The following is a 13,408-nucleotide window of genomic DNA, read 5'->3' on the forward strand; positions in this document are numbered from 1 at the left end:
AGGACCCTGCGATCATGACCTTAGCTGAAGGCAGATGCTTAACCAACTGAGTCACCCAGGTGCCACTCTTCCTTTACACTTTGAATGCCCTTTTACTTATTTTTCTTGCCTAATTTCTTGGCTAGAACCTATACTACAATGTTGAATAAAATGGCAAAAACAGAGATCCTTTCCTTTTCCCTGATCTTGGAGAGCAAGCCTTTACTAAGTATGATGTTAGTTGTGTGTTTTTCATAAATGTCCTATATCATATTGAGGAATTTGCCTTCCTTCTTTGTTGAGTGTTTAAATCATGCAAGACTATTGGATATTTGTCAAAGGCTTTTTCTGTGTCAGTTGAGATGTACATGATTTTTCCGCTTCTGTAAATATGGTGTATTGCATTGATTGATTTTCTAATGTTGAAACGCTCTTTTATTTCTGGGAAAAATACTAGTTGTCACATTGTGTAATGTTTTAATTTCTTCTGATATGTTAGTATTTACTGAGGATTTTTGTTCACAAAGGATATTGGTGTGTTATTTTCTTGTCTTTGTCTAGCTTTGGTATTAAGGTACCATTGGCCTTACAGAAGGAATTAGGTTCCCTCCTCTGCTATTTTTTGCAGGAGTTTGAAAAGGACTGCTATTATTCTTTAAAAGTGTGGTAGAATTCATCAGTGAAGGCTTCTGGTCTTGGACATAACTTTCTTGAGACTTCTACTTCATTTTTGAAGGATAGTTTTGCTGGAATTGTAATTGTTGATTGATAGTCTTTCTTTGTGCACTGTGAATATTTCATCCACTGCCACGTGGCTTCCATGGTTTCTGATTGGGAATGCCTTCAAAACTCAGTCAGTTGACAATTCAGCCTTCTTTTCTTGTGCAGACTTTGAAAGTCAGTGGGGGGTGAGAGCTCAAGGCCTTTCTCTGGTCTTTGCTCTGCAAGTGCACAGCCCCTGAGCGTGTGTATGGCCTTCCATATTCTCAGGAAGACTTTGGAACTTTTTAACCTTTTCATTCTCTAAAGCAACACTTCCCAGACTTCCCTCTTGAGATACTGGTTAATCTGTTTTTTGCCCCTTCTCTTATCCCTTGTCCCAGGAAGTAAAGACTAATGCAATACATTTGCCTGTAAATGTTTTCTACAAATGCTCCTGGGTAGTGTTTTTTTTTGTTTTTTTTTTAGTGTTGGGAAAGTTCTGAATTAAAAGAGATAAAGTAAGCTCATTGAGTTGATCCTCCACGTAGCTACCAGACAGGTCAAAGCAAAACCCACAATTCCTTGTGAATAAGGTCTGTTTTCTCTCTTAACCACTACTTGGACTGGGAATGTGGACTATTAAATGCCACTGCTGGGCTGAAGGGTAGGGGATTCAACATGGGTAAGTAAAAACACCACAAAACTCACTGATCTGAGATTGAGATGCATTTTTTTTTTTAAGTGTTCCCTGTTTGTTGCCGGTTTTTGGTTAGTTTCCAGAGTTTTGAAAAAGTTAACTCTTGAGAGTTTTTGCCAGATTTTTGTGGCTTTTATGGAGAGATAGACTAGTGTACCTTACTCTGCCATTTTTGCTGATGCCATTCCTCTTTAGGGAGGTTTTAAGTGAAGTTTATTTCAATGAGGAGGTAAGAAATTGATAATCCAGTGTTGGGGCAGGGAGTGGAGGTAGATTGATACATTTAATGCTGATATTTTGGCTTTTTTTTTTTTTTTTTTTGAGAGAGAGAGAGCCAACACACACACTTGTGCACATGCACACATGGTGGGGGAGAAGGGGCAGAGAGAAGAGTGAATCTCAAGCATGCTCCATGCCCAGTGTAGAGCCTGTCATAGGGCTCCAACTCAAGACCCTGAGCCGAAATCAAGTCAGACACTTAACTGACTGAGCCACCCAGACACCCCGATATCTTGGCATTTTAAAAATGTTTTATGAAATTAATTCATTTTGACATAGTTTAGGATTTCCTTAATTGATTCTGGAAATACTGTAATTTCTTAAAAAATTTAAAAAAATCGATTTCTCTAAATATAATACAGATTTCTCAAAGGACCAAGCCAAACAATATAGATATTTATATAGGGAAAGGAAAAGATAACATCAATCATCTTCCACTCTCATCTTACAGAAATAACTAGTAAAAATTCTAGACAGAACTTTTTTTTTTTTTTTTTAAGATTTTATTTATTTGACAGAGAGAGACACAGCGAGAGAGAGAAGGCAAGCAGGGGGAGTGGGAGAGGGAGAAGCAGGCCTCCCGCTGAGCAAGCAGCCTGATGCAGGCTTGATCCCAGGACCCTAGGATCATGACCTGAGCCAAGGCAGGCGCTTAACGACTGAGCCACCCAGGCGCCCCTCTAGACAGAACTTTTAATGCCAACATATAGATACATGCAGACATACTTTTATGTGTGGGTGACCATATTGTAATGCAACTGTATATCTCTTTACTCACCTGTATTTCATGATAGCTTTTCAACAATGAGATTGTCTTATGCTTAGGCTATTTTAAATATTTTAAATATCATGGCAAATAGTGTTAAAAGTGAAAATTCCTTTCAGGTAGTCCTAGAAGATGAATTAGAGTCAGAGAGGTTTTGCTAATCTGACAGGTTAAAAGAGTTCAGCATTGTTTTAATTTGAATTTCCTCTTTTTGCTGGGGAGGCTTAGAATTTTTTCATGTTTATTGGTCATGCCTGTTTTCATATTCTGTAAGTTTCCTGTTAATGTTTTTGGACCATTTTTGAAGTAGGATAACTTTTTTTTTTCCTTAAATAAAAAAATTTTTTTTAATGAAATGATTCATGTTCTTCAGGATTCAGCTTAAATCAAATGCCTGCATTTTTCCTCCAGACTTCTCTTGGGTGTATCTCACAGGAATGTTTATACAACATTGTTTTAGCATTTATTATGTTAAATTATGATTACTGGTTTAATTGTCTTACAAGTGGACTCTGAATTCTTTGAATGTTAAGACAGTTCCTATCTCTTCAGATTTTAGCAAAGAGTCTTGTATCTATTAAATGTTACTGATTTTCACAGTTATCTGTGGTAGATTGGGCAGGGGTTATTATACTTGTTTTTTTTTTTTATATGTACTTGTTTTTTAAAGAGGAAAGTGAAGCTCAGTAAAGTTTATGTAATTCTTTTTCTAAAAGCATAAAAAAGTGATTTAGCCACAATTGGACCATAGATTTTTAAAATTTCATGTCCTGCATCTGGTACCTTATATGAAAAACTTTGAAAGTAGGGTGAAAAATTAGATATTTAAAAATACAAATAAATTCAGGAAATTGAGCACTCTGGAGTCAGGCTTAGATGAAATCTCAAGGTCAATGGCTGTATAAAGCCTATTCAGGTATTTCTTATGGGTAGAACCCATAGAAAACCAATTGAATTAGTGAATTAGGTTATTATCAAACTGCAACAGCCACATTGGCCTCCTTGCCATTGCCTGGATTTGCCAGCCCAGTTCCGCCTCAGGAACTTTTCATAGACTGTTTATTTGCTTGAAACACTTTCTAGAGATACTTACCTGTCTCTTAACCTCCTTCAAGTCGGCTTGAGTTTTGCTTGGAATTAGATCTTTTTTTTTTTTTTTAATAAAATCTACACACTTTTATGAAATTGCTTCCTCTTCAGTTCCTATTTCGTGTTCTACTTTTTATATTTCCAGTAGCATTTGTATTCTAACTTGCTCATATTATTTATGATTATATGTATTGATTTCTTTTTATCTGCCTTCCCACTAGACTGTAAGCTCTGTGAGGACACTAGGATTTTAATTTTTCGTTTTGTTCATGATATCTTAAAATGGCTAAGATACTTCCTAAGTAGCTAGTACATGACTGCAGCAGAGTAGGCAGTTAGTAGATATTTGCTGATTTTATAGATTTCTGGAGAATTAGCTTTAACATGAAGCTTGAAGACAGACCTGATCTCGGGCCAAAACGGTTGAAATCCCAGCATCAACATTTTGGCTCTTTTTTTTTTTTTTTTTTAAATAGACATAGGAACTACAAAGTAATACCCCAATCTTGACTATGAAGGGTATTAGGTTTATTAGTGTGGAAGTTGTTGGCTGCAATAGCAGTGGCTACAAAAGGAGCCCATTGACTTGAAAGATGACTGAAATTAAAGCATACCTGGAAATAAAAAGGTAATCATTGACAGGAGATTCGATCTGTATCCCAAGCATATAGGGCTATTGCTTGAAATCTTCTATTCCTCTAGTGGTGAGTTACACACATTGCTTTTACTAGACAGCAGTGGGCAGATTAGGGAGGATAATAGAAAGTAGGAGAAACTCTGGAGAAGTCCTGGTACCTCCACATTACCCATAGTATTTTTTATCTTTTTGGTATAACTTTACTGGTATAATGAGCATTCTTTTTTTTTTTTTTAAAGATTTTTATTTATTTAACAGAGATAGAGAGCACAAGTAGGCAGAGTGGTAGACAGAGGGAGAGGGAGAAGCAGGCTCTCCGCAGAGCAGGGAGCCCGATGCGGGGCTTGATCCCAGGACCCTGGGATCATGACCAGAGCCGCAGGCAGCCGCTTAACTGACTGAGCCACCCAGGCGCCCCGATAATGAACATTCTTAATCAGTATTTTCTGTGATTCATTGTATGCTTAGTATGTAGATTTAAGTCTTTATTTTAGGCAAGATTTTTTTTTAGATATTTCTGTGTACTATTTGTTTTGCTCTTTTCTTCAGGAACACTTGATTAGGTATATAAATTAGACTGACCTTTTCTGTAATCTAGCTCAGTGTTCTTTTCTAAAATCACTTGATAACTTTTCAAAAAATACATTTTGTTTGACTTTGTGAATTTTTTGTCCTGTTTCTGTTTTATGTTTTCTTTAATTTCCAAGTATTTGAGCATTTTACAGATACCTTTTATTCATTTGTAGTTAAATTACATAGCGATCAGGCATATACACTTTGTATGATATCATTTCTTTTAATATTACTGATGCTTGTTTTTGTGGACTAAATGTAGCCTGCCTTGATGAATGCATATTTTGCTGTTGTTGGGATGGGTGTGTCATGTAAAGTATCAGGCCAAGTTAATTGATTGTATTGTTTGTCTTTTTTTTATCTTTATGACTTTTTCTTTCTACTTGTTTTAGCACTTACTGAGTGTTGAATCTCCAGTTTTTGGATTTGTGGATTTCTAATTTATCTTTTTAAAAATTTAAATATAGTTAACATACAATATTATATTTGTTTCAGGTGTACAACATAGTGATTTGACATTTATATATAGAATGACACTTGAACATGACTGGTTCAGACTGCTCAGGTCCACTAATACATGGATTGTTTTTGATAAATACAGTGTAGTCCTGTAAATGTATTTTCTTATGATTTTTTAATACTTTCTTTAGCTTACTTTATTGTAAGAGTACAATATATAATACATGCACAAAATATGTGTTAATCAGCTGTTCATGCTATTGGTAAGGTTTACAGTCAATAATAGGCTATTAGTACTTAAGATTTTGTGGAGTCAAAAGTTATATGTGAATTTTTGACTGCATAGGGGTCAGTGGCCCAATCCCTCTATTGTTGAAGCAGCAACTGTACATTATGAAATGATCAACATAATAAGGCTAGCTAGTATCTGTCATCATACAAAGCTTGTATAATCTTATTGATTATATGCCCTGTGCTGTACTTTACATCACTGTGACTTTTTTGTAACTGGAAGTTTGTACCTTTTAATCCCCTTCACCTATTTTGCCCTTCTTTCCCTGCTCCCTGCCCCAGGAACCAACAGTTTGTTCTCTGTATTGACGAGTCTCCTTCTGTTTTGTTTGTTCATTTTTTTTGTTTTGTTTTTACATTCCACTTTTTTTGTGAAATCACATGGTATTTATCTATCTCTATCTGACTTACTTCACTTGGCATAACACCCATTCATGTTGTCACAAATGGCAAGATTACTTTTTTTCTTTTTAATGGAAATGGAATTGCTGGATCTTATTGTAGTTCTGTTTTTGATTTTTTGAAGAACCTTTATACTGTTTTCCATAATAGCTGTACCACTTTACTTTCCCATAAACAGTGTAGGAGAGTTCTTTTTCCTGCCACATTCTTGCTAATGCTTGTTCGCTTATTATTTATTTTTAATAATAGTCATTCTGACAGGTATAAGGTGGTATCTCATTTTGGTTTTGATTTGCGTTTCCCTAATGATTAGGGATGACTGTCTTTTTAAAAAATTTTTATTTATTTATTCTTTTTTTATTATGTTAATCACCGTACATTACATCATTAGTTTTTGATGTAGTGTTCCATGATTCATTGTTTGCGTATAACACCGAGTGCTCCATTCAGAACGTGCCCTCTTTAATAACCATCACCAGGCTAACCCATGCCCCCACCCCCTTCCCCTCTAGAACCATCAGTTTGTTTCTCAGGGTCCATAGTCTCTCATGGTTCAGCTCCCCCTCCAATTTCCCCCCCACTGTCTTTTTTTTTTTTTTATAAAGATTTTATTTATTCATTTGAGACAGAGCACAAGCAGGGGGAGGGGAAGAGGGAGAGGGAGAGAGAGAAGCAGACTCCCCGCTGAGCAGGGAACCCAATGAGGGGTTTTTTCCCAGGACCCTGGGATCATGACCTGAGCTGAAGGCAGATGCTTAACCATCTGAGCCACCCAGGCACCCATGATGACTGTCTTTTTATGTGTCTGTTGCCCATCTGTATGTCCCTTTGGAAAAATGTTTATTTATGGCCTCTGCCCATTTTTTAATTGCATTTTGTTTTTTTTTGTTTTTTTTTTTTTTTGGTGTTGAGTTGTAGGAGTTCTTTATATATTTTGGATTCTAACCTTTTATTGGATCTCTCATTTGCAAATATTTTCTTCCATTCAGTAGGTTGCCTTTTTGTTTTGTTGATGGTTTCCTTTGCTGTGTGAAAGCTTTGTATGTTAATGCAGTCCCAATAGTTTATTTTTGCTTTTATTTTCCTTGCCAGAAGAGACGTATCTAGAAAAATGTTTCTATGGCCAGTGTCAAAGAAATTATGTTCTGTGTTCTCTCTTGCTCTCTTTTTTTGAGAGAGAGCGAGCGAGTGAGAGAGCCTGCACTCACCCACAAGCCAGGGTTTGGGGTGGGGGGGAAGGACAGAGGGAGAGGGAGAGAGAGGATCTTAAGCAGGCTCCATGCCCAGCACGGAGCTCGATGCAGGGCTTGATCGGACGACCTGAGCCGAAACCAAGCATCAAGGCTTAACTGACTGAGCCACCCAGGTGCCCCTCACCTATGTTTTCCTGTTGGGTTTTTATGGTTTCAGGTCTCACATTTAGATCTTTAATTCATTTTCAGTTTATTTTTGTGTATGGTGTAAACAGGTGGTCCAGTCTTACTCTTTTGCATGTAGCTGTCCAATTTTGCCAACACCATTTATTGAAGAGACTGTCGTTTTTCCATTGGCCATATAGTTGTGGGTTCATTTCTGGGTTTTCTATTCCATTGATCTATGTGTCTATTTTTGTGCCGGTACCATACTATTTTGATTACTGTAGGTTTGTAGTATAGTTTATAATCAGGGCATGTGATATCTCTACCTTTGTTCTTCTTTCTCAAGAATGCATGGACTATTTGGTCTTTTGTGGTTCCATACAAATTTTAGGATTATTTAAATTCTGTGAAAAATACCATTGGTATTTTGATAGGGATTGCATTGAAAATGTAGATAGCTTTGGGTGGTATGGACTTTTAACCATATTAATCCTTTGAAGATACAACAATATATAATTTATATATATTAACAGCATATGTTAATAAAATTCTTTCATCAGCATGGTATATCTTTCCATTTATTTCTGTCATTTTTAATTTCTTTCATGAATGTGTAAGGTTTTTAGAGTACAGTTTTTTACTTCCTTGGTTAAATTTATTCTTAGGTATTATTTTTGATCCAGTTGTAAATGTATTTTCTTAATTTCTCTTTTGGGGTGCCTGGGTGACTCCATCAGTTAAGCATCTACCTTTGGCTTGGGGTCATGATCGTAGGGTCCTGGGATTGTGTTGGGCTCCCTGCTCAGTGGGGAGTCTGCTTCTCCCCCTCCCTCTGTCTCTTCCCCTCACTTGTGCTCCCTTGCTCGTTCTCAAATAAAAAAAAAATTCTTTTTCTGCTAGTTCATTATCAGTGTACAGAAATGCAACAGGTTTCCACGTATTAATTTTGTATCCTGCAGCTTTACTGAATTTATTTATTAAAAAAAATTTTTTTTTGCTGGATTCCTTAGGATTTTCTATATTATTGTATCATGTCATCTGCAAAGAGTGACAGTTTTACTTTTAACATACCAAATTGGATACCTTTTTAAAATTTTTCTCATGTGGTTGCTGTGGCTGGTATTTCCGAGACTATGTTGAAGAAAAGTGGCAAAAGTGGGTACCCTTGCCTTGTTCTGATCTTAGGAGAAAAGCTTTCAGCTTTTCACCATTGTGTGTGATGTTAGCTATGGAATTGTCATATATGGTCTTTGTTATGGAGAAGCATGTTTCTTTTTTTTTTTTTTTTTAAGATTTTATTTATTTATTTGAGAGAGAGAATGAGAGAGAGAGAGCACATGAGAGGGGGGAGGGTCGCAGGGAGAAGCAGACTCCCCGCTGAGCAGGGAGCCCGATGCGGGACTCGATCCCGGGACTCCAGGATCATGACCTGAGCCGAAGGCAGTCGCTTAACCAACTGAGCCACCCAGGCGCCCCGAGAAGCATGTTTCTTATATACTCACTTTGTTCAGAGTTTTTATCATACGGATGTTGAATTTTGTCACCTTTTCTGCCTCTGTTGAGATGATAGTGTGATTTTTATCCTTAGCTTTATTAATATGGTGTATAATGTTTATTGGTTTGTTGATTTTCAACCATCTTGGCATCCCTGAAAGGAATCCTACTTGATCATGGCTTCTGAGGTTTTATACAAGAGATGCTCAGTATTCTGTGTGGATATTGTTGGCAAGATGATAAAGGGTAGAGGTTTATGGGGTTGAGAGAGAGTAGGGTGACTGAGTCTACCATAGTAGCATTCTAATTTTTTTTCTTTCTCTTGATTTTTCTTTTTTCCACTTTACCTTGCATATTTCATTAACTTTATCATCTTGTTGTTTGCAGACCTATTATTTTCTTACTTTGAAGCTTTACTATTTGGAAAATTTAATTATATAAGGTACCTCATTCAAAGAAATAACCAGATGAGTAAGTCATTGGTGAATTAAATATTTCAGGGCAGGACAGAGATTCTAAAAAAATTTTTCTCTTACTGTCAAATAGGAACCTGAGTATAATGTAAATATTTCATAAAAACTTATGAGAGGAAGTACAGGATAGAGGGCTCTGGATTAGAATCCCTGGATTTAAATTTTTGTATTTTTACTCTGAGTTAATAGATACAAGATGTTTAGAACAATGCAGAACTGGTAGTAAATTTTCATAAATGTTAACTAGTATTATTTTCATTGTTATCTTTGAAGATTGTCTCGGTTGAAAAATTATAATTGAACAGTGTGTTGTGTGTGTGTGTGTGTGTGTGTGTTTGTGTATGAATGAATGTGTATGTATGGACACTACTTTTGTGTTTTTATTTTTTATTTTAAGTTTCTGAAATAGTGAAATTTAAATTGTGAAATTGCGTATCTATTTGATTTAATTATATTTAAAATATTTTGAATGTCTACTTTTTTTCTTACAACCTAGTTCATTTTTTATGTTGCTATTTATAAATGCTATTTACTATACTGTTATTCTTTCTCTTTTCTTATGCAGGACCAAAAGATCTCAGATTGCTATAACTGAAGGTATATTTGAACTTCCAAATCTCACAATTCAAGCTACAAGAGCACAGACACTTCTGCTGCAAGCAATATATCAAAGCTGGTCTCATATTGGAAATGTCAACTCTTTATCAGTGAATGAAGCTTTGATGAATGAAGTTTTCCAAACTATAGGTGAGAGCATAATCTTCTTGGCAAGTATTTGGCAAATTCTTATTAGTGGTGACTAATATTTTATTATTCAAATCCGTAAGTATAGCCTGCTGAACTTAAATTGTGTACTATATTTCTGTGCAAGTGATATTTACAGCTCCTGTGTAAAAGTCAGGATATGAGCCATTCAGTTTCATTCCCTGCCACCAATTTCTGAATGTATTTTATAGTTTCAGGAGGTTCTTTTTTACCAGCTTCTTGCACAGTTAACCCTTTTGCCTTACATGGATAACTTCTGAGGGGATCAATGTAATGTGTATGTTTGAAATGATAACCAAATCAGGTATAAGTACGGTATGCTTGATTATGCTGGTAAATATGAATAAAATTCTTGATCATAATATTTTAAGCCTTGGTAAGCAAATTAATCCTTTTTTAAAAATTTAAATTCAATTAATTAACATATAGTGTATTATTAGTTCCAGAGGTAGAGTTCAGTGATTCATCAGTCTTATATAATACCCGGTGCTCATTACATCACATGCCCTCCTTAATGTCCAGCACCCAGTTAGCCCATCCCCCACAAATTAACCGTTTTGTGTGAAAAACATTAATTTTACACCTTGACTGAATGAGTTAACTATTAAAAATAAAAATTCTGCTTTGATGCCAGTGTAGGAGATGTTATCTTTATCTTGTCATTTATTTTGCAGGTAAACAAAAAATTTACAGAAGGTTTGCCTTTTTTTTTAGTTGTCTCAGTTTAAAATAATCATCTTTCTTTTGTCAGTAACACAAAAGTAGCTTTTAAAGAATATATTTTTATTAAATGTAATCATCCTTATAAATAATAACCTGTGAAATTTCTACTTCATTTGCATATGAAAATAAGACATTGGCTTTTTTGTTCTAATATGATGCTTTTGAAGGTTTTAATTTCAGACCTTACTATGGGAGAATATATTATAAATTCTAAAAAAAACAATAAAAAAAGTATTATAATCAGAGGACTTTTTTTGAAATGCCTAATGTAAAATTTTATATAGTTATGTGTTGTCAGGTTTTAGGATTCTGTAAAGAGTGACAAGGCAAATGTTTCATCATTTGGGGTTTATGAAAGGCCTTTAAATTCTTTGAGTCCTCTGAAATAGTGTACAAATTTTAGTGTGTGTATGAACACATAACCCTCCTCCCACACATATATACATATTTATAATCTCTTTTTAAATTGAGTCTTTTATTAAATGTAGCAAATCTATCCCTCAGAAGGTCTTTTGACTTAAATCTATTTTTTCTTATATTATCATAGTTATAATTAACTTTCTTTTGTTTGGCATTTGCCTGTACTACTTCTTGCATTCTTTTACTTAAAAACTGTTTTTATGATTTAGGTGTATGTCTTGGAAAGAGCATATAGCTAGATATTTTAAATGAAGTTTTATAGTCTTTTAGCTAGTAAATTTAATCCATGTAGGTTGGTGTGATTGTTTTGTGACTTTGTTTCTCTCATCTTACTGTTTATCTCTTTTTGTACTTTTTAAACTATGTTTTGTAAAAAATTGCTGTTACTTTATTTTTTCCATCTCTGCTTTTTGGAATTTGTATGTTGCTATTGAATTATTAGCTTAAAAAATAACTGCTGCTTGGGAAAAAAACTTGTGGTCATTATCTTTTAAAAGTGAAAGGTTAAGGGGCGGCACCTGAGTGGCTCAGTTTTTTAAGCATCCGACTCTTGATTTTGGCTCAGGTCATGATCTCAGGGCTGTGAGATTGAGCCCCACATTGGACTCTGCACTCAGCACAGAGTCTGCTTGAGATTCTCTCTCCCCTCTCCTTCTGCTCCTCCCCCCCCCCCTTGGGTGCACGCGCTCTCTAAAATAAATAAGTAAATAGATAAATAAAATCTTAAAAAAAAAAAGTTAAATGTAGAGTTACCATATGACTCAGCAATTTTACTTGCAGGTATACACAGAAAATTGAAAATATATGTGCACCAAAATCTTGTACGTGAATGTTCATAGCATTATTTTTTTTGCATGTAATTATTGTTAAAAAATTTTACATATTTAAGGTATTCATATGGTTGTTTGATATACATGGTGCAATGATTACTTACAATCAAGGTAATTAACCTATATGTTTCCTCACAGTTACTATTTTTTTTAATGTGGTATGAGTACACAAAATCTGTCTTAGCAAATTTCTAGTATACAGTATTAACTATAGTCATCATGGCTGTACATCATATTTATAGGACTTACTCATTCTATATAACTGCAATTTTGTACCCTTTAACCAACATCTCATTTCCCCCACCTTCTTGCACCTGCTAACCACTGTTACTTCTCTTCTCTGCTTCTATGAATTCACCTTTTTTAGATCCCACATATAAAGGAGATCACAAAGCATTATTCTTAATAGCCAAAAGGTTGAAACAACACAAATGTCTATTAACTGATGAATGGATAAACAAAAATATTCTATATCTGTACAGTGGAATATTTTTCAAATGTAAAAACGCATGCAGTACTGATACCTGCTATAATATGGAGGAACCTTGAAACACCATGCTAGGTATAAGAAGCCAGATGCAAAAAGTCACATATTATGATTCCATTTATGTGGAATGCTTACAATAGGCAAATCCATAGAGACAGAAAGTAGATTAATAGTTGCCAGAGTCTGGGGAAAAAGAGGAATGGGGAGTGACTATTAGATGGGTTTTTTTTGTTTGTTTGTTTTTTTGGGTGGTAAAAATGTTCTGGAATTAGATAGTGTTGAAATTTTTACACTTGTGAATATACTAAATTGCACATAATTGTATACATATTAAAAGGATGATATTTGTTATATTTATCTCATTCAAAAAAAACCTTTTTAAATTGTTGAATATTTAAGTAGACTGCATTATTATGTGCTATGGTCTGAGTGTCTTTATGCCCCCCAATTCATATGTTGAAATTCTAATGCCCAATATCATGGTATTAGGTAATTGGGGGCCTTTGGAAGATTATTAGATCATGAGGATGGAGTCCTTATGAAATTAATGTCTGTATAAAAGAGGCTCGTGAGTGTTCCCTTGCCCTATCAACTATGTGAGGACACGCCAAGAAGTTGGTAGTCTGCAGCCCGGAAGAGGTTTTTGCCAGAACCCGGCCATGCTGGCACCTTGATCTTGGACTTTCAACCTCAGGAATGAGAAATAAATTTCTATTACTTATAGGTTGCCCAGTCTGTGGTATTTTGTTAGAGCAGCCTGAATGGACTAAGATGTTATGTTATTGCCATTCATATGGCCATAATCTTATGTGGAGTTACTGTACAAAATCTCTTCTTTTAGGTCCTTACCCATAAAGCCTACAGTGAGGCCTTCATTGGCCATAGTGTTTATCACAGTCTGAAATTATCTAATTCATTTCTTTCTTTCTTTCTTTCTTTCTTTCTTTCTTTCTTTCTTTCTTTCTTTCTTTCTTTCTTTCTTTC

The 13,408-nt window shown here is 35.0% G+C and overlaps 1 protein-coding gene across 2 annotated transcripts in view; it reads left to right on the plus strand.

Moving 5' to 3' along the window:
- The window catches only part of VPS13B (vacuolar protein sorting 13 homolog B), a 762,353-nt gene that overhangs the window by 141,483 nt on the left and 607,462 nt on the right, over nt 1–13,408 (plus strand). For both annotated transcript variants that reach the window (XM_021688693.1, XM_021688692.1), the window contains one exon: nt 9,765–9,946. In XM_021688693.1, coding sequence (XP_021544368.1) covers nt 9,765–9,946 — 182 coding nt within the window. The remainder of the gene's footprint in view (nt 1–9,764; nt 9,947–13,408) is intronic.

This window comes from Neomonachus schauinslandi, chromosome 4 (genome assembly GCF_002201575.2).
Source record: "Neomonachus schauinslandi chromosome 4, ASM220157v2, whole genome shotgun sequence".
In the NCBI taxonomy this organism is placed as follows: domain Eukaryota; kingdom Metazoa; phylum Chordata; class Mammalia; order Carnivora; family Phocidae; genus Neomonachus; species Neomonachus schauinslandi.